The 22,540-nt window shown below is 45.0% G+C and overlaps 1 protein-coding gene across 2 annotated transcripts in view; it reads left to right on the top strand.

Moving 5' to 3' along the window:
• LOC119962084 (histamine N-methyltransferase-like) overlaps positions 1 to 21,261 on the top strand; it is a 233,759-nt gene extending 212,498 nt beyond the window's left edge. For both annotated transcript variants that reach the window (XM_038789938.1, XM_038789937.1), the window contains exons 4-6: positions 8,151 to 8,281; positions 11,349 to 11,442; positions 20,720 to 21,261. In XM_038789938.1, coding sequence (XP_038645866.1) covers positions 8,151 to 8,281; positions 11,349 to 11,442; positions 20,720 to 21,060 — 566 coding nt within the window. In that variant the 3' untranslated portion in view covers positions 21,061 to 21,261. The remainder of the gene's footprint in view (positions 1 to 8,150; positions 8,282 to 11,348; positions 11,443 to 20,719) is intronic.
• The last annotated feature ends 1,279 nt before the right edge of the window (positions 21,262 to 22,540 follow it).

The raw sequence follows: 22,540 nt of genomic DNA, 5'->3' as shown, positions 1-22,540 counted from the left end.
GTTTCATGTGAAATCAACAGTTTTGTTTCAGCCATTAACTCATCTTTTATCTGTTTCCTGTTATGACCATGGAGTGGAATTCTCTGTTTCGGAGACTAAGTGGGCAGCTCCAGTGGTGCCTTTCCCGCCGAACAGAATGATGGGATCCGGCGCACATTCTGTGCGTGGAACCTCATTAATTATGCACAGGAAGGGCAGCACGGTGGCCTCACGGCGCTGAGGTCCCAGGTTCGAATCCCAGCTCTGGGTCACTGTCCGTGTGGATTTTGCACATTCTCCCCGTGTCTGCGTGGGTTTCGCCCCCACAACCCAAAAAAATGTACAGAGTAGGTGGATTGGCTACGCTAAATTGCCCCTTAATTGGAAAAAATAATTGGGTAATCTAAATTTTTTTTTTTTAAAAAAGAAGAAAAAAAAATTATGCACAGGAGTGTTCACCTCAGAATCTCCTGGTGGGATGACAGCTGATTAATCCACCCACCTTAGCTGATGGGTTTAAAGGTACTGACGCCATATTTAACTCCAGTCCAGCACACTCATATCACTCTCTCCAGCTCACCTGTCTTCACCAGACCATGCAGGATGTCCAGGGAGGAAAGGCTCACAGCTTCAAGAAGAAGGATGTTCCTTGATTCAACCTCCTTTGCTGCAGCCAACTACCTGTGAGGCGTCCTTAGCCATCCTGATCTTCTACCCACCGCCTCTGGAGTCTTCATCCATCTCCTCTCTGTAAATTATGTGGCATTCCTTTGACCCTGTGAAGGGGAGGTCATGTCTCACTAACTTGAAGAGGTCACAAAGATGATTGATGCAGGTGGGGCAGTGGATGTTGTCTGTATGGACTTCAATAAGGCCTTTGACAAGGTCCCTCATGGCAGACTGGTACAAAAGGTGAAGTCACACGGGATCAGGGGTGAGCTGGCAAGGTGGATACAGAACTGGCAAGGTCATAGAAGGCAGAGAGTAGCAATGGAAGGGTGCTTTTCTGATTGGAGGGCTGTGACTAGTGGGGCGCGATTTTCCACTCCCCACTCCGCGACACAATGACCTGGTACCCCCCGCGATTCTCCCACCCCCAAGCGGCCTGACGAACCCGACCGGTTCACACCGGCGTCAACCACACCTGGTCTCTGCCGCCATGAACATCGCGTGACCGGTAAGTGTGGGGCCTGTGGGGGGTGGAGGGGGGATCGAGCACCACGGGTGTGCTCATCAGATGTCTGGCCCGCGATCGGTGCCCACCGATTGTCGGGCCGGCGTCTGTAAACGACGCAATTCTTTTCCCTCCGCCGCCCCGCAGGATCAAGCCGCCATGTCTTGCGGGGCAGCGGAGGGGAAGACGGCAACCGCGCATGCACGGGTTGGAGCCGGCCAACCTGCGCGTGCGCGGCTGACATCGCTTCGGCACTGCCGGCCGCATCATTCCCGGCGCGCCGCTTTAACGCAAGCGTCAAGGCCGGGCGCTCGGGATTCACGTGCCGCCGCCCCTAGCCCCCCCGCGGGGGGGGGGAGAATAGGGGGCGAGGAGCGGCCTCCGAAGCCAGGGTAAAACACTCCGGGTTTAACTCAGGCTTCAGCTGCTTCTCTCCATTTCGGAGAATCGCGCCCGTGGTGTTCCGCAGGGATCAGTGCTGGGACCTTTGCTGTTCGTAGTATATATAAATGATGTGGAGGAAAATGTAACTGGTCTGATTAGTAAGTTTGCAGACGACACAAAGGTTGGTGGAATTACGGATAGCGATGAGGACTGTCAGAGGATACAGCAGGATTTAGATCTTTTGGAGACTTGGGCGGGGAGATGGCAGATGGAGTTTAATCCAGACAAATGTAAGGTAATGCATTTTTGGAATGTCTAATGCAGGTATGGAATGTACAGTGAATAGTAGAACCCTCAAGAGTATTGACAGTCAAAGAGATCTAGGTGTACAGGTCCACAGGTCACTGAAGGGAGCAACACAGGTGGAAAAGTTAGTCAGGAAGACACACAGCTTGCTTGCCTTCATTGGCCGAGGCATTGAGTATCAGAATTGGCAAGTCATGTTGCAGTTGTACAGTACCTTAGTTAGGCCACACTTGGAGTATAGTGTTCAATTCTGGTCGCCACACTACCAGAGCATAGAACATTACAGCGCAGTACAGGCCCTTCGGCCCTCAATGTTTCCCCAGCCTGTGAAACCACTCTAAAGCCCATCTATTCCCTTATCGTTCATATTATCCAATGACCATTTGAATGCCCTTAGTGGTGGCGAGTCCACTACTGTTGCAGGCAGGGCATTCCACGCCCTTACTACTCTCTGAGTAAAAAACGCACCTCTGACATCTGTCCTATATCTATCTCCCCTCAATTGAAAGCTATGTCCCCTCGTGCTGGACATCACCATCAAAGGAAAAAGGCACTCAATGTCCACCCTATTTAATCCTCTGATTATCTTGTATGCCTCAATTAAGTCACCTCTTAACCTTCTTCTCTCTAACGAAAACAGCCTCAAGTCCTTCAGCCTTTCCTCGTAAGATAGTCCCTCCATACCAGGCAACATCCTTGTAAATCTCCTCTGTACCCTTTCCAAAGCTTCCACATCCTTCCTATAATGCGGCGACCAGAACTGCACGCAATACTCCAAATGCGGCCGCACCAGTGTTTTGTACAACTGCAACATGACCTCGGGGCTCCGAAACTCAATTCCTCTACCAATAAAAGCAAACACACCGTACGCCTTCTTAACAACCCTCTCAACCTGGATGGCAACTTTCAGGGATCTACGGACATGGACACCGAGATCTCTCTGCTCATCCACACGACCAACAATCTTACCATTAGCCCAGTACTCTGCCTTCCTGTTATTCCTTCCAAAATGAATCACCTCACACTTTTCTGCATTAAACTCCATTTGCCACCTGTCAGCCCAGGATTTAGAAAGGGTGCAGAAGAGATTTACCAGGATGTTGCCTGGTATGGAAGGCATTAGCTATGAGGAGCGGTTGAATAAACTTGGTTTGTTCTCACTGGAACGACGGAGGTTGAGGGGTGACCTGACAGAGGTGTACAAAATTATGAGGGGCATAGACAGAGTTGACAGTCAGAGGCTTTTCTCCAGGGTAGAGGGCTCAATTACTAGGGGGCATAGGTTTAAGGTACGAGGGGCAAAGTTTAGAGGAGAGGTACGAGGCAAGTTTTTTAAACAGAGGGTAATGGGTGCCTGGAACTCGCTGCCGGAGGACGTGGTGGAAGCAGGGACGATAGTAACATTTAAGGGGCACCTTGACAAATACATGAATAGGATGGGAATAGAGGGATACGGACCCAGGAAGTGTAGAAGATTTTAGTTTAGACAAGCAGCATGGTCGGCACAGGCTTGGAGGTCCGAAGGGCCTGTTCCTGTGCTGTACTTTTCTTTGTTCTTTGTTCTTTGACACCCTTGTTTGTAAGCTGTTTAGGCAGGCTTGTAGGGGTTCATCTTCCTCCCATTGGTCTTCCCTCTGTCTTCCATTGTTTGTGTTCTTCATCCACCTCCTTAAGCCTCGGCGTGCCATTGCGAGGCTCTTCCCCCTGCAGGTTTCTTGAACAGCTCTCCTTCCACATTGCCCACCTTGCGTTCTTCAGGCCACCAATCACCCCTCCACCACCACCACCCCCCCTCCTTCAACTCTTCCACCAACCCCTGGCAAAACCATGGAAATTTCGTGTAGTGGCTGCATGCGTTTTACCGCACAGTGCTGTCCAAATAGATAGAGGTGTGTGGTGCTGGGAGGGGGAGGGGGGGGGGGGGGGGGGGGGGGGGGAGAGGGGGGGGGTGCGGGTGTACTCCCCAACCCCAGGCGAACTGACACTGTGCCACAGCATTGTCTATGGGGTAAGCAGCACAGTGCTAGCCATGTATACCAACTCCACATGGAGATGGAGGGCAGGAACTGGTCTGCCCAGGCAGATTGGTGAATGGCACAGCAGGAGCAGTGCAGTACAATGGCAGAAGCACTCACCTCAAAGTCTCTTGCAAATTGAGGTTTGCCTTGTGCTTGCCTCTCTTGCGCAATTGGGTATGACGGAAGATCAGAAGTCCTGACAGTATTCTGGTGGGCAGCTGTATTATTGGGTATTCATGAGGTGCAAATGATGTTTGCGCCACCTGTCAGTGGGATGACTGCCCTGCCATTAATGTGCCATTGGGAGAATTGAAATGTAATTTTATGCCGGGGTTAACCAATGTTTTGGCTCTTGCCACATTATTTGCACCCACCTGCTACCAAACCCACCAGGCAGGTTGGCAGAGTACCGTCCCATGTGTTGCTGATCAGAGAACCAGTAGTTTGTTGCAACCAATGTGAAATGACTGTAACCCTTTTTGGCAAAATGAAGTTAATTGTTTATGAATGATAATCTTCTATAATTATGTCCATGATTATTAGGTTAATATTGTTGTTTTGGATGAGGTTTTGCTCTGCACTCACTAGACTGAAACTATGTATAATCAGTTGCAACAAGACATTAAAAAACACATGGTGAGAGCACAATGTTACTGTGCGAGGAATGTTAAAATATTAAATTGAAAATTAAGGATCAAAATCAGTTCATTCCGTTTCTGAGTTGGTCAGAAGTACCGGCAGCAGTGTCTTCTTGCAGGAATGACGGAATTTTGCAAAGGAAAGTCAGGAACAACCAGCTTACAATTATTTCTTGGACGTTCAGGTAGTCCGCCTCACGCATCCACTTCATCACCTTTTTTCACAGAACAACTTACAATGTTCTGGAATGTACTGTCTGATAGGACATTTGAAGCAAATTGAATAGAACCTTCCAGAATGGAATTGGAGAAACACTTGAAAAGGGAAAAGAAATCGTAGGGCTATGGAAAAACAACAGGATATAGGAATGTGGGCTTGCATTGCCCAGATAACTTATTGTTTGTGGTATCAAAACAATGAATAAAAGCAGCTGAATAAGGCTTTTTGTGAACTAGGCCCGTCTTAAAAAATGAACAGTTTATTTAAAGGCCTGGCTTAAATGTCTAATACATGTTGTATCGTCTCATTTTATATTAATGAGGATTAAAGAGCTCAAGTAAACCATATAACCATGGTATCGGAATATTAACAGAATTCAGTATCTTCTTAACTCCATGTTATCTAAAGTTTACTTTGGATGTTTTTATTAATACAGTGTAATTTTGTGTTAGCTTGTATGGAATATAGAGATCAGAAAAGAAAACTGATATCAGTGTTCTGAATAAATCTCTGTTTGCCAAGCTGATACTGTAAAGTGCGCCACCTAAGCTCTTATAGTGAATTGCTAACTCCAGACTTAAAATCATATAATGATGTTGCATTGTAATGTTTGTGTTGACCAATTATACATGTTGTATTGTACTCATTTAAAACAAAGATCTGATTCTATAGTTATGACAACTGATGTGTGGGTTCTCTTATACTTAAAATAAGAAAGCAAATCAGAAAATAAAAGCAGTCCAACTCAGGGTAATAAAACTAATGATGAGTCTTTCTGTGAGCATGCAGAATCATATTGGTAGATACTGAGACTGGGTACATAAGATAATGATAGGCATTTTAACTATCTGCTGCATTGAAAATTGTATTGTGCATTTTGTTCCCTTGAGGATGCCATAGACACGCAGACCAGGAAACGGAGTCTGATCGGAACAAGTAATGGAGGATCCATGTCGGCTCCTACAGTTCTAATTCTAAACATTTCCAGCTCAATATATAACTGTTTCTGTCCCAAGATCTTCATAACAGCTACGAAGATCTCAGTAACACAACATCCCTTCAAATACACCAGATGGTAGTGGTCAAATACACTCTCCACTCTGAACCCCAAGTGGATTTCTCTCTTCAGAATCTCCCCAGATGATTGTCACATGAGGCCTTCACTCCGAAAATGTGCTTTAAAATCTTCTTTCACAATAATGCTTTCAATCCAAAATCTAGTCCGCATTTTTATAATGACTCTTTTTTAACAAAGCTTCCACTCCACTTTTAGCAACAAATTAATATCCAGATTTTACTACTTTTCTATAAGATTTCTACAAGAAGTTCATAATTTATATAATTATTGATTCCCATACTCTGTTGAGGTAGAATCAACCTTTTGAGTTACCCCTGAAGTCTGATTTCCCGCTTTAAATCTATTTACTGGGCGAAATTCTCCCCCCCCCCCCCACGACGGGTGGGAGAATAGAGGGAGGGCCTTCCCGACTTTTTTGACGCCCTCCCGCTATTCTCCCCCCCCCGCCGAAATCCCGACAAGAATCGCTGCCGCCGTTTTTTTACGGCCAGCAGCAATTCTCAGCTGTTAAAAGGGCCGAAGTCCCAGCCATTTACAACCTTTTTACGAACGGCAAACACACCTGGTCCTGCCGTTCGTAAAAACGTCGTGACAAACTCGCAAAAAATAACCATGGCACCGATTGGCACGGCAGTACCACGGCCGTGCCAAGGGTGCCATGGGCCCGCGATCGGTGGGCACCGATCGCGGGCAGCGGGCCCGATGCCCGCGCACTATTTGTCCTTCCGCCGCTTCGCAGTATCAATACGCGGGGCGGCCGAGGGGCAACCCGGCCCGCGCATGCGCGGGTTTCGCGCAAAAACGCGATGACGTCACCCGCGCATGCGCGGGTGGAATCTTCCCACCTGCGCATGCGCGGCTGACGTCATATGACGCGTCAGCCGGCGCTAACTCCGGCAAGCGGGCTTAATGATTTTCGTTAAGCCCGACTTGTCGGAGCCTCCGACGTTGGGCTGCTAGCCCCGACGGGGGACCAGAATCGGTCCCCCGTCGGGAAGGGGCGCGCTGCCGTAAAACCCGCCCGGGTTTTATGGCAGTTTTACGATTTCTCCCGTTTTGGGAGAATTTCGCCCACTGTATCTGTCTCTTTAATTCCGAAAGTTTCGCTTGAATTCTCCCAAACAATGCCATGGTCTCTGTTATCTCCAGCTTTCTTAAAACATTCATTCTAAACCATTTCCTGGTTACCTGGGTATTTATTAGTTCTTTGGGACGCCTGCTTGTTTGCAGCTCCTGTCCTTCTGTCAGAGTTGAGAGATTCACTCCCGAGTGACCTGTCTCCAATTGCAAACAAATTCAGCTAAAAACTAAATTCGAAAGATTTTCTACCTTACAAGGCCCCCCAGTTGCTAACCCAGCACTGCTAGTTTCTTTACTCTTCACATCACAACTCGCTTGAAACACAGCAGGAACATGGTTGGAATTGAAACCAACCCCCACTCATACAAACAAGCATGAATCTAACTATAGGTTTTACCTTTCATTCCATAAAAATATTGAATTAAACTCACTGTTACAATCCCTGTTGATGTTGTAACTGGAAGGGAAGATCCCAGAATGGTCGGTCACGTGTCCTCACAGTTTTAGGGGAGCTCGCGTGGCAGCTGCAGACTGTGTCCAGCGCCACCACGGTCGAAGGGCAGGCCATTCCGTTGGCTGGGGGGGCTTCGCTGTGGGCTGTGGAGACTGGTGGGGGGTGATCCAGGGGTGGTGAGGGGGTTACAGGAGGGCACTATCTGGCAGGCTGGGTCCGCGCATGGCCAGCACCATATTGTACGGCGCAGCCTCCGCAGGACACCAGCAAATCTCCATCCGTATCTTCAGGTAAAGCTAGAGGGTATATGTGGTGTGGCTGCTAGCCCCCCACCGGGAGGAGCATCAGTGAGAGGGTCCCACCGACTTTTTCATTTTAAACCAAGACACTTCCTCTGGACATAGCCTCAAAATCGGAGAAACCAGCCCCTTATTTCTAATGTCTACAAATATAAATATAAATCCTTTAAAAACATCTTTGTTTTCCTAACAATTGTTCCAACACTGATTCTGGGTCAAATGTCTGGAAAATCCCTCCCTAACAGCAGTCTGGGAGTATCTATACCACAGCGGTTCAAGAAGGTGGTTCACCACCACTGTTTCAAGGTCAAGTAGGGATGGGCAGTGAATGTAGGTCCTGCTGGTTATATCCACATCCCATGAAAGAATATAAACAAATGAAGGATTCCAGCAATTTACATTAGACTTACTGATTGATGATGTGTACAATTTTACACGACAAAATAGCAAAACAAAAAGATTGTGTTTCCAATCATTTAATGAACACAAAAACTACCTTCTAAATCTACCTTTGCTGTAGACCTTGTGAAAGAAAAGACTCAAGGACTTAACATCTCCTTCACTTGGAACCAGATGCGCTCAGAAGAATATGAAAAGCAAAACAAGGAGAGGAAGGAAAGCAGAAAATTCGATTTCATTCACATGATTCAGGTAACTGCAGTTAAGATGAACTTTACAACCATCCAAAGCTTTCACATATTTCAGTCAGATAATCCTTGGTGTGAGGGGAAAAGGGGCTTGACAATAAAATAATAAAGTTCCTTGAGTGTGGAACTGTTGGTGCTTTCAAAGAGCTGGCACAGACATAATGGTCTGAATTAGTCTCCTTAACTCCTATATGTTTCTATGATTATATGTTTCAATGGATTGTACATTAAAAATAAATTAGTGGATGAATAAAACAGTTGTAAATAATATGTCGTCAAAGATTGTTAAGAATCTGCAATATTTGGGTAATTCAATAGAGCACTCTGTTAGATACATTTCTGAGACTTTGGAATTCAGATGCACTCCAGAGAGAATCTACTCTGTATATAAATGTTTTTTGTGAAATGTATTTTGGCGAGCGTTTCCTTTTTTAAAACTAAATTTAGAGTACCCACCTAATTATTTTTTTCAATTAAGGGGCAATTTAGCGTGGCCAATCCACCTCACCTGCACATCTTTGGGTTGTGGGGTAAAAACCATGCAGACACGTGGACAGAATGTGCAAACTCCACACAGACAGTGACCCAGAACCGGGGTCCTCAACGCCGTAGTCCAAGTACTAACCACTGTGCAATGTGCCGCCCTTTGGGGAGCCTTTCCTGAAGGCAGCGATATATTGTAGGAGAAACGCAGAGCTTGCTGGTATATGCTAGCATATAATAACAATAATAATTACATTTGGCTTTTGGCTCATACAAGTTTGGGTTATGGAGGGAAGAAATCTTGGCACCAATCAAGCAGTTTCTATTGGAAATTACCTGTTTGTGCATAATGGGTGTGCGTAGAAATACATTTTGCTGTGATGGCACTTGTTCATAATAAATAAACCTATTGTCATTTATTGTTTATGCTCACAGACGATGGTGGTTAGCATGGTGGTTAGCATAAATGCTTCACAGCTCCAGGGTCCCAGGTTTGATTCCCGGCTGGGTCACTGTCTGTGCGGAGTCTGCACGTCCTCCCCGTGTGTGCGTGGGTTTCCTCCAGGTGCTCCGGTTTCCTCCCACAGTCCAAAGATGTGCGGGTTAGGTGGATTGGCCATGCTAAATTGCCCGTAGTGTCCCAAAAAGTACGATTAAGGGGGGGTTGTTGGGTTACGGGTGTAGGGTGGATACGTGGGTTTGAGTAGGGTGATCATTGCTCGGCACAACATTGAGGGCCGAAGGGCCTGTTCTGTGCTGTACTGTTCTATGTTCTAAACTGCTTAGCTATGGTGCCTGGCAACCCTAGAAGACTATAACACAGCATAAATCAATGTATTCAGATTGACGGTTAGAAATTGGGAAGAAAATATATATTTTTTATTTTAAGTACCCAATTTCTTTTTCTCCAATTAATGGGCAATTTAGTGTGGTCAATCCACCCACCCTGCAGTTGTGGGGGTGAGACCCACGCATACATGGGGAGAATCTGCAAAATCCACATGGACTGTGACCCATGTCTTGGGCAGCACGGTAGCCTTGTGGATAGCACAATTGCTTCACAGCTCCAGGGACCCAGGTTCGATTCCGTCTCGGGTCACTATCTGTGTCGAGTCTGCACATCCTCCCCCTGTGTGCGTGGGTTTCCTCCGGGTGCTCCGGTTTCCTCCCACAGTCCAAAGATGTGCAGGTTAGGTGGATTGGCCATGATAATTTGCCCTTAGTGTCCAAAATTGCCCTTAGTTTTGGGTGGGGTTACTGGGTTATGGGGATAAGGTGGAGGTGTTGACCTTGGATAGGGTGCTCTTTCCAAGAGCCGGTGCAGACTCAATGGGCCGAATGGCCTCCTTCTGCACTGTAAATTCTATGATATCTATAACCCGGAGCCGGGATCAAACCTGGATCCTTGGAGTCGTGAGGCAGCAGTGCTAACCACTGCATCATCATGCTGCCCCCAAAAATAAATTTATACATTGCTATTTCAAAGATCAATTGATCATTTCTGAATAAAATTGATATAATTGGACCAAATGTACTACTAATGCTTATTCGTAACCTGAGTATTCAAATATTTCTGAATGGAGAATGGAAAATAATGGGATTGGCAGACTTTCTACCACATCTCCGGCCCTACAAGTTACTGTAGTTATTTTCCTCAGCCCCTCCTGGGAATTGTTTGCCCTCTACAATGCTGTCCTAATGCAGGACACTTAGAAAGCAGGGGAAGGTCGGGGTTCACTGGACCTTCCGTTTTATCCCCAAATACCTCCCAAAAAACTGTAGGGGGAGATGTTCAGTTTAGCCAGTTATTGAGGTGGCCTAAGCACTCATTCAACACAATGATTTTGATTGTTCTTGGCAATTTTTTTAAAGGAGTCAGCAGCGTTCAATACAGTGGTCTGACTTTGTCAAAAAGGGGAAAGTCAAAATAATCCATCCCAGCATTTTCTGCCTCTCTTCAGATGAAAGCCACTGAAACATCATTACTGGACTGGTAGTCCTGCACTGTTAATATATGCAAAGGCAGCTTACTCTTACAGTTTACTCTTCAACCAGTGCTGCAACGATCACTGCAAGAAATTTGTGGCCAAGGCTATTGTCCCAGAAATGTCTAGTGCTGCAGAAGACTGGACGTTCAGAGCATTATTACAATGCTCCAGGGAAAGGGAGAAGTCCGGAAAGGAACCAGTAGAGAAGAAATCTTCAAAAAAGCTTTTCTGTCAAGTAGCTGATTGCCCCAGGGGTTCATCTGGAATTTTTCCAAAGACCAGGATACAACACAGCAGCTCTGTGTTGAGGCCTGGCCAGGGTGTGTTTGAATTCCTGGATGTGAAATTTCCACGGTTTGCAAAACGCCCCCCCCCCCCCCCCCGGACAGTGAGAAACCAGGAAATACAGGGTTCAAACCCTGGCAGAAGCAGCTTCAGCCCCATGTTAATGCCCTCCTGCTAGAAATGTGCCATGATTTCCTTTTGATCCAAAACAGAATCTAAAGGCACATTGAGAACCGTACAGCAATTATTTTTGAGCAAAGGATTTATCTTATATGAGGATATATTTGCATTCTCTGTTTTTTTTCCGTTCTTTAGATGTTGTACTTTGTACAAAGTGTGCCTGATACCATCAAGTACTTCCACAGCCTCCTGGAAACCAATGGCAAACTTCTAATAATACAGGCTGCAAGTATGTAATGTTTGGCATTTCTGATATTCTAGTTTCCTTATGCGAGGCACTGCCAGGCCAAAGCAAATTGAAATTCGACAGGGGTAAAGATAATCAAATGTCATATCAATGCTATTCATCTTCCTCCTGATTATCAATCCCATACAACCTGGCATTTATGCAAAAATGTTGTAACTATCAGAGCTAATCCTTGAAAAAGCTGTGGGAAATTACAGACCACTTAGTTTAACGTCTGTTGTTGGAAAATTGTTAGAATCAATCATCAAAGACGTAATATCAGGATATTTGAAAAATCAAAGCTTTATCCATCAATGTCAGCATTGTTTTTTTTAGGGCAAACCATGTTTGTCTAATTTGCTGGAGTTATTTGAAGATTTAATAAGCAAAGTGAATAATGGGAATCCTGTAGATGTAGTACATCTGGACTTCCGGAAGGCATTTGGTAAGGTGCCATATAGATTAATTCACAAGGTGAGATCACATGGGATTAGTGGTAATTTATTAGTTTGGATAGAAGACTGGCTGATGGACAGGAGACAGAGAGTCGGGATAAATGCGTATTTTTCTGGATGACAAGATGTAACCATTGGGGTGCCACAGTGTTCGGTCCTTGGACCCCAACTATTTACAATCTATATTCATGACTTGGATGCAGATATAGAAGGTTCCATAGCCAAATTTGCAGATGACACAAAAATAGATGAGACAATAAGTTGCAATGAGGAAATTGAAACCTTACAATTAGATGCAGATAGGTCAGAAAAATAAGCCAAAATGAGACAGATGGAGGTTAACATGGATAAGTGTGAGGTCATGCATTTTGGTTGAAAAAATGGGAAAGGCAACATTTGATCTAAATCGGGAGAGACTTTGGGGTGCTCCAATGCAGAGGGACCAGCGTGTCCTCGTACATGGGTGCAGGGGCAGAAGCTAATAAGGAAAGCAAATGGAATTTTGGCAAGTATAGCAAAACACATTAAATATAAAGGTAAGGAAGTGTTGTTGCAACTATACAAAGTATGAGTCAAATTGAACCTGGAATAATGTGCACAGTGTTGGTCCCCTAATTTGAGGAAAGATGTGGCATTTGAGGCAGGTCAGAGGAGAGTCACGAGATTGATTCCAGAGATGAGGAGCGTGTTGTATGAGGTGAGATTGAACAGATTAGGCCTATGCTCTCTAGAGTTTATAAAAATGAAGGGAGATCAAATTGAGGTTTACAAGATACTGAATGTATGAATAAAGTAGGCGTGGAGCAGATGCTTCATCTTGTGGAACAAGAAGTCATAATCTTGGAACAAGAGGTAGAAAATTTAAACCAGATTTGAGGAGAAACTACTTCTCCCAAAAGGTTGTGAATCTGTGGAATTCGCTACCCCAGAGTCTGCTGCAGGGACAGTGAGTCAATTTAAGGAGGAGTTAGACAGATTTTAGTTCACAGTGGATTGAGGGGTTATTGAGAATGGGCAGGAAAGTGGAGTTGAGGCCATAATGGAATCGGCCATGGACACATTGGAGGTGTTTAGGCTCGGGAGGCTAAATTGCCTACTCCTGCTCCTAGTTCATGTTTTCTAGGGAGGAGATGCTCTAGCTGATTTTACAATCCAGCTCTTGGTCTGTAGCTTTGTAGGTAACAGATGAGGAACATATCAGCCATGATAGAATGGTGCAGCATACTCGATGGGCCGAAAGGCCTAATTCTACTCCTATATCTTGTGAACTTACGCAGAGTCTAAAGACTTATAGGCGGCGTAGAAAATGTAGCATTACATGAATAATTGTACTCTAATGGGGAGCACCAAAGGTTCAATGAATGTCCATTGAATATCTTCTTCCACTTTTTGCCAAAAATTTCCTGATTTGTTGGAGCAGTCTCCGACTGTTTGATTGCAGAATGGTGTCCTTTCTCCTCTCAGGAGCATTCACAGTAGAATCAGAAAGCATTTTGTCTTTCGTAGCACATGATTTCCTTCATCAAACTTCGCTCTATCCATGTCATGCTGCCAAACTACTGTCGGCATGTGAAAATCAGTTCAGAAAGGCCATGTGAATCCTGAATAATATATGATATACATTAATGATCTGGAAGAAGGAACTGAGGCATTGTTGGGCAGTTTGCATATGATACAAAGACATGAATGTGTGGTTTGACAAAAGGTGCAGGAGGGAGAGATTCAGATTTTTGGGACATTGGTACCGGTACTGGGAAAGTTGGGACCATGACAAATTAGACAGCCTACACCTGGGCAGGACTAGAATCAATGTCCTGCGGGGGTGTTTGCTAGAGCTGTTGGGGAGTGTTTAAACTAGTATGGCAGGGGGGGTGGGAACCAGAGCAGTAGGTCAGCGGGAGAAATAATTGAGGGAGAGCTACAGACTAAGGCCAGTAAGATTAAGAGGAAGAGCAGGCAGGGAGTGTTTGGACAACGCAACGGAACTCGTGGGCTGAAGTGCATTAGTTTCAATGCAAGGAGCTTTTCAGGTGAGACAGATGAACTTAGAGCTTGGATTAGTACGTGGAATTATGATGTTGTTGCTATTACAGAAACTTGGTTGAAAGAGGGACAGGATTGGCAACTAAACATTCCCGGATTTAGATGCTTCAGGCAGGGTAGAGGGGAGGGTACAAAAGGGGTGGGAGAGTAGCATTATTGGTTCAGGAGAATACCACAGCTGTGCTGAGGGAAGACATCTTGGAAGGTTCAGGCAGTGAGGCAATGTGAGTAGAGCTCAGGAATAGGAAGGGTGCCGTCACAATGTAGTGGTTTACTATAGACCTCCCAACAGCCAGCGGGAAATAGAGGAGCAAATATGCAGACACATCTTGGAAAGATGCATAAACAATAGGGTTGTTGTGGTGGGTGATTTTAACTTTCCCTATATTGACTGGGACACACTTACTGCTAGAGGCATGGATGGAGCAGAATTTGCAAGGGGGGCGAGGAGGATTTCTTGAAACAATATATAAATAGCTCAATATGGGAAAGAGCCATATTAGACCTGGTGCTGGGGAATGAGCCTGGCCAGGTGATTGAAGTTTCAATAGGAGATCATTTCGGGGACAGTGATCATAATTCTATAAGTTTTAAGCTGCTTATGGAAAAGGGCAAGAGTGGTCCTCAGGTGAAGGTGTTAAACTGGGGGACGGCTAATTACAACAGCATTAGGCAGGATCTGGAGAGTGTTGACTGGGCAAGGCCGTTTGAGGGAAAATCAACATCCGGCATGGGGGAGGCTTTCAAATGGCAGTTGATTAGAATTCGGGACCGGCATGTACCTGTGAATGAAAGATAAGGGTCGCAAGTATAGGGAATCCTGGATAACGAGGGATATTATGAACCTTGTCAAAAAGAAAAAGGAAGCATTCGTAATGGACAGATGAAGCCCTTGAAGAATATAAAGAAAGTAGGAAGGAACTTAAGGTTGGAGTTAGGAAGGCTAAAAGGGGTCATGAAATAGGGCTAGTTTAAAGGGAAAGGGGGTTGGTATAGCACATTGGGCTAAATAGCTGGCTTGCAATGCAGAACAATGACAGCAGCGCGGGTTCAATTCCCGTACCAGCCTCCCTGAACAGGCGCTGGAATGTGGCGACTAGGGGCTTTTCACAGGAACGTCATTGAAGCCTACTTGTGGCAATAAGTGATTATTATTATTATTGTTAAATGTTGTTCCAAACGGGATTAAGGAAAATCCTAAGGCATTTTATACACATGTAAAGACCAAGAGGATAGTCAGAGAAAGGGTTGGTCCATTCAAGGATATCGGAGGGAATCTATGTATGGAACCAGAGGAAATGGGCGAGATACTAAATGAATACTTTGCCTTAGTATTCACCAAAGAGAAGGACTTGGTGGATGAGGGGTGTAGGGTAGAATATGTAAATATTCTGAGTCATGTTGATATCAATAAAGACGAGATGTTGGGCATCTTAAAAAGCATTAAAGTAGATACGTCCTCAGGGCCTGATTGGATCTACCCCAGAATACTGAGGGAAGCAAGGGAATAAATTTCTGGGGCCATGACAGTAATCTTTGTACACTCATTGGCTACAAGTGAAGTTCCAGAAGACTAGAGAGTAGCCAATGTTGTTCCATTGTTCAAGGGCAGCAGGAATAATCCATGAAATTATAGGCCGGTGAGCTTTACGTCAGTGGTAGGGAAATTATTGGAAAAGGTTTTTAGAGCCAGGATTTACTCACATTTGGAAACAAATGCATTTATTAGTGATGGACAGCATGGTTTTGTGAAGGGGAGGTCATGCCTCATTAATTTGATCGAGATTTTCGAGGAAGTGACAAAGATGATAGATGAGGGAAAGGCAGTGGATGGTGTATACATGGACTTCAGTAAAGCCTTTGACAAGGTACCTCACGGTAGACTGGTACAAAAGGTGAAGTCACATAGGATCAGAGGAGAGTTGGACAGTTGGATACAGAACTGGCTTGGGCACAGAAGACAGAGGGTAGCAGTAGAAGGGTGCTTTTCTGAATAGAAGACTGTGACTGGCGGCATTCCACATTGATCAGTTCTGGGGCCTTTGTTGTTTGCGGTGTGTATAAATGATTTGGAAGAAAATGTAGCTGGTCTGATTAGTCAGTTCGCAAGACTGACGCAAAAATTGGTGGAGTTGCGGATAGTGAAGAGGATTGTCAGAGGATGCAGCAGGATATAAACTGATTGGAGTCTTGGGCGGAGAAATGGCAGACGGAGTTTAATCCGGACAAGTGTGAGGTAAAGCATTTTGGAAGGTCCAATGCATGTAGGAATTACACAATAAATGGTAGAACTCTTGCGAGTATTGACAGGCAGAGAGATCTGGGCGTGCATGTCCACCGATCACTGAAAGTGGCAACACATGTGGATAACGTGGTCAAGAAGGCATACGGCAAGGTGGCCGTCATCGGACAGGGCATTGAATATAAAAATTGGCAAGTCATGTTGCAGCTGTACAGGACCATAGTGAGGCCTCATTTGGAATATTGTGTACAATTCTGGTTGTCACATTAATAGTAGGATGTGGGTGCTTTGGAGAGGATCAGAAGTGGTTTGCTAGGATATTGCCTGGTATTGAAGGCATTAGCTATGAAGAGAGGTTCGATCAATTGAGTCTGTTCTCATTGGAACAACGGAGGTTGAGCGGCGACCTGATAGAAATCTACAAGATTATGAATGGAATGGACAGATTGGATAGTCAGATGCCCTTTCCTAGAGTAGGAGACTGAAGTACTAGGAACATTGGTTGTAAGTGCGTGGGGAAAAGTTTAGAACAGATGTGCGAGGAAAGAATTGTACATAGAGGTGGTAAATATATGGAACATGCTGCCTGGGGATGTGGTGGGAGCAGGTACGATGGCGGAATTTAAGGGCATCTAGACAAATATATGAATAGGGTGGGAATGGAAGGATACAGACTCCTTAAGTGCATATGGTCGAATTTAGGCAGGTACCATGGTCGGCGCAGGCTTGGAGGGCTGAAGAACCTGTTCATGTGCTGTATTGTTCTTTGTTCTCTGTTCTATGTTGAGGGACAGGTTGTGTTGAGGAAGCAGGGAGGCTGCAGAAGGGCTTGGACAGGCTAAGAGAGTGGGCAAAGAAGTGGCAGATGGGATATAATGTGGAAAAGTGTGAGGGTATGCTCTTTGGTAGGAAGAAAAGAAGCATAGACTATTTTTTAAATGGCAAAAGGCTTCGGAAATGAGAAACACAAAGGGACTTGGCATTCCTGATTCAGCATTCTCTTAAGGTTAACATGCAGGTTCAGTTGGCAGTTAGGAAGGCAAGAGCAATGTTAGCTTTCCTGTCAAGTGAACAGGGATGAACTTCTGAGGCTGTATAAGGCTCTGGTCCCATTGGGAATATTATGAGCAGTTTTGGGCGCCGTATCTAAGGAAGGACGTGTTGTCCTCGGATAGGGTCTCAAGGAGATTCACGAGAATGATCCCAGGAATGAAGAACTTTTCATATGAGGAGTTGTTGAGGACTCTGGGTTTATACTTCTTGGTGTTTAGAAGGATGCGAGGGAATCTCATTGAAACTTGCAGAATACTGAGAGACCTAGATACAGTGAATGTGGTGAGGGATCCTACAGCATGATCTGGACAGTTTGGGCGAGTGGACAAATGAATGGCAGATGCAGTATAATTTGGATAAGTGTGAGGTTATTCATTTGAAAGCAAAAATAGGAAGGCAGGTTACTACCTGAATGGTTGTAAATTGGGAGAGGGGAGTGTGCAGCGAGACCTGAGAGTCCTTGTGCACTAGTCGCTGAAGGTAAGCATGCAGGTGCAGCAGGCGGTAAAGAAGGCGAATGGTATGTTGACGTTCAATGCGAGAGGTTTTGAGTACAGAAGCAGGGATGTGTTGCTGCAATTATACAGTGCCTTGTGTGCAGTTTTGGTCTCCTTCTCTGAGGAAGGATTTTCCTTCTCTGGAGGGAGTGCAGCAAAGGTTTACCAGACTGATTCCAGGGATGGCGGGACTGTCATATGAGGAGAGATTGACTAGGTTGGGATTGTTCTCGCTGGAGTTCAGAAGAATGAGGGGGGAATCTCATGAAGACTTATAAAATTCTAACAGGACTAGACAGAGTAGATGCCGGGAAGATGTTACCAATGATGTGTGTGTCCAGAACCAGGGGACACAATCTGAGGACACAATGTAACATATAAGGAGACATTTCTTCACCCAAAGAGTGTGAGGCTGTGGAATTCATTACCACAGGAAGTAGTTAATGTTAAAACCTTAAATATATTCAAGAGACAGCTAGATATAGCACTTGGGGAGAATGGGATCAAAGGCTATGGGGAGAAAACAGGATTATGCTATTGAGTTGGATGACCAGCCATGATCATGGTGAATGGCGGAGCAGGCTCGAAGAGCCAAAAGGCCCCTCCTGCTCCGAACTTCTATGTATCTATGTATGAGGCAAAGGCAGGAAAATGGGGATGAGAAACGGCAGGCCAGCAGCACGGTTCAATTCCCGTACCAGCCTCCCCGAACAGGCGCCGGAATGTGGCGACTTGGGGCTTTTCGCAGTAACTTCATTTGAAGCCTACTTGTGACAATAAGCAATTTTCATTTCATTTTCATATCATCCATGATTGAATGGCGGAGCAGACCCGATGGGCTGAATGGCCAAATGCTGCTCCTATGTCTGATGGTCTTGTGGTCTGATAATTTTAATTAGGTTAGGCTTTGAATGTTGGGTGCAATTTTGAGATTGGGAAGGCAATAAATAACAATGTAAACATTGTAGCTGAGATTTGCTCCAGTCGTAAAAATGACAAAGGTTTAGATTTGCTAAAAAGAGAATCCAGAGTTTGCACTCTTTTCTCTGGAGAAGTGAAATGATGGTCTGACAGAGGTTTTCAATGTTATGATAGAATAACTAGTGACAGAATGTTTCAATTCATGAGATGGTAACAAGAGTCCACATATTAAAGGTAGTCACAAAAGTCTAAAGGTGAGAAAAACTGCTTTACGTAAAATGTAGAAATCTCTGCACAAAGCTTGGTTGAAACAAAGTTAATCGATATTTTAAATAGGGAATTAAATGTTTCAACAAGGGGGAATATTCAAAGCAATGTGGAATGAGCAGGAATGGAATTAAGTGTGAGGAGGAACAGTTGATAAACTAATGAGTTAATTTTTTTCATTTGCAATATCCTCTGATTCTCCAATATTTGAGATTGGAAAAACTCAAGACATTGGCCTATTCCTTGTTAACTCAGTGAAGTGTTGGCTAGTGTCGACTTGAGAGATGAACAGACACTTCCAACCCTGATGAAGGTTCAACTCAATTTTATTAACTACTTCTAACTAACTAACACACGATGACTGTGGGTCAAATAAATGCTAACTTAAACTAGAGACCTTAGCCTTGTCCGAACCAGTTGATTCTCTCAGCACGTGGTGTGAGTCTGTGCTGGGCTGGATGAGTTCTTGTTACACTGAGAGGCAGCACCCAGAATGAGCGAGAACCATGGTGCCCTCTGCCTTTATAGCGTGTGTATTCTAACTGGTGATTGGCTGCGGTGTTTGTACATGTTGATTGGTCCCTGTGTGTGTCCATCAGTGTGTGTCTGCACCATGATATACTGGTGTATATTATGACACTCAGCAAATCAAAATGAGTGATTTTCACACAATACAGCAACTGCCAAACATGTTCCAAAATATTCTTACCATAAAGGTACATATGCAATAAATATGGTTTAATTGGCATGACAAACACATGTTACAACAGCTAATCTTCTTCCCACAAATCATGAATATATTTTTAAATACCACCAAAAAATAATTTTCACAGAAGGAATCCAGACTATCCAGAGAAACATGGATAATCATAGAGGCTAGAAGGAAGAGTAGGCCATTGAACCCTTTGAGCCTGCTCTGTCATTCAGTATGATTGTGGTTGATCGTCGATTTCAATGCCACATTGCCACCTTCTACCCATACCCCTGATGCCAATAAATTCTAAAAGATTATCTCTCTTTCTTGAATATATTCAGTGACTTGGCCTCCACAGCCCCCTGTGGTAAAGATTTCCACAGGTACACTGCCCCTTGAGTGCAGGAACTCTCCTCATCTCAGTCCAAAATGGCCCACCCTGTATCCTGACACTGTGTCCCCTGGATCTAAATTCCCTAACCAGGGAAAATATCCTCCCTGCATCTAGTCTCTCCAGCCCTGTTATATGTTTCTACGCCTCAAACATATCTCCTCTCATCTTTCTAAGTTCCAATGTCTATAGGCCCATGCAAACCAATCTCTCTTCATAAGACAGTCCTGCCAAACCTGGTGTCAGCCTAGTGAACCTCTGCTGTACTCACACTATGGCAAGTATATCATTTCTAAGGTAGGGAGACCAAAACTGCACTCAATCCTCCAGGTGTGGACTCACCAAGTCCTTGTATACTTGCAGTAAAATACCTATTTCTTAACTCCAATCCACTTGCAATGAAGACCAACATACCATTTGCCTTCCTAATTGCTTGCTGCACCTGCCTCTCCGCTTTCATTGACTGGTGTACAATGCCGCCCAGGTACCTACGTGCATCCACACCTCCCAATATAACACCATTTGAATAATACTCTTCCTTTCTGTTTTTCACACCGAATTGTATAACTTCACATTTAGCCATGTTATACTGCATCTGCGATGTGTTTCCCCACTCACTCAGCTTGTCTGGATCAACTTGAAACTTTCTCATTTCCACATATCTGCTTTTCAACTAATTTTGTTTTCCAATTAAATTTCACATATTACTTTTAACAGGTGATAATGGAATGCATCCACTTTGGAAAAAGGTTGGATCCCGTTTTCCTACCAAAAGTGGTTTTCTTGGCGTCCTAAAAGTGCTTGATGAAATGAGAGTGAAGTATCAGCTCTATGAGGTTTCCTCTGACATGGATATCACAGAGTGTTTCATTGAAGGGAATGACAATGGGGAACGCCTGTTGGATTTCCTCACGGATGTAGCAGACTTCAGGAAAACTGCCCCCTCGGATCTGAAGGCTGAGGTTCTTCATAACATACGCCATCCTCCGTGCTCAAGAGAGGAAAATGGGAAAATACTTTTCAACAATAATTTGCATTTCATAGTGGTTGACAATTAACTTGATTTCAATGTGTCATCCATTACCTAGTTAACTTCACTTAGAATTGTCTTAATGCTTATATATTATTGCTTCAGATTTGTTGGCATTAACGTCAAGTAAGTCTTGCATTATGCTTGAATCGATGTTTTAAATCAGTTCAAAAATGCTGCTCTTAAATTGATAAAACATTTCTTGATAAATCAGATTGAAAGTTCAAAATCCTTGGCTGGATTCTCCCTTCCTGAGATTAAGTGTTGACCCCAGGGCAGGATGAGTGGAGTTCTAGGGCAGAAAAACTGCTACCACACCTGGAACAATTCACTGACCGTTAATAGGCTAGCACCTGCGCGTGTGGAACACACAGGATTTCAATGGAAAACCATATCAGATTTGCCGGGGTCAGGATTGGCACTTGAAAGGCTGACAAACTGCAGCCACATATTAGTATTACGCACCCCACACACTCATCCCAGCCAACGGGATGGCACTGGTTGCGCTAGAGGATGTCCATCTCGTTGATAGGTTGACTGGGGACATAGGGTACCGAGGGGGTGTCTGGGGGGGTATCCATATATCTAGTGGTATTAAGTTCACAGTGGCAGTCAGCAGCATGTGCAACCGCATAGATGCCTAGCAGTATGCGGCAAATGTGTTCCGCATACATCTCGACCCTATAGCCCACCTCTTGGCCATCCGCCGCTCCTCCCTCTCTCCCCCTCATCAGCCATGGCGCCTGTTTCACGATTTTTGAAAGTACAAGTGAATCTCGCCGTCGGTGGAGGCAGAGGATGGTGGAGGCCCCGGAGAATACCGGCATGTTCCTGTGAGGAAGAAAGATAAAGACAGCAAATTTTGGGAACCTTAGATAACGAGAGATATTGTAGGCCTCGTCAAAAAGAAAAAGGAGGCATTTGTCAGGGCTAGAAGGCTGGGAACAGACGAAGCCTGTGTGGAATATAAGTAAAGTAGGAAGGAACTTAAGCAAGGAGTCAGGAGGTCTAGAAGGGGACACTAAAAGTCATTGGCAAATAGGGTTAAGGAAAATCCTAAGGTATTTTACACGCCCATAAAAAGCAAGAGGGTAGCCAGGCAAAGGGTTGGCCCACTGAAGGATAGGCAAGGGAATCTATGTGTGGAGCCAGAGGAAATGGGTGAGGTACTAAATGAATACTTTGCATCAGTATTCACCAAAGAGAAGGAATTGGTGGATTTTGAGACTGGAGGAGGGTGTGTAGATAGCCTGGGTCACATTGACGTCCAAAAAGACGAGGGCCGGGATTCTCCTTTACCCGGCGGGGCGGGGGGTCCCGGCGTACCGGAGTGGCGAGAACCACTCCGGCGTCGGGCCTCCCCAAAGGTGTGGAATTCTCCGCACCTTTAGGGGCTAGGCCTGCGCCGGACTGGCTCCCGCTCCCCCAACCAGCGCGAAAGGCCTTTGGCGCCCCGCCGACCGGCGCCACGGCTGGCCGAAAGGACTTCGCTGGTCAGCGTGAGTTCT

This window comes from Scyliorhinus canicula, chromosome 2 (assembly GCF_902713615.1).
Source record: "Scyliorhinus canicula chromosome 2, sScyCan1.1, whole genome shotgun sequence".
Lineage (NCBI taxonomy): Eukaryota > Metazoa > Chordata > Chondrichthyes > Carcharhiniformes > Scyliorhinidae > Scyliorhinus > Scyliorhinus canicula.
This window is presented reverse-complemented; position numbering and strand designations above follow the sequence as displayed.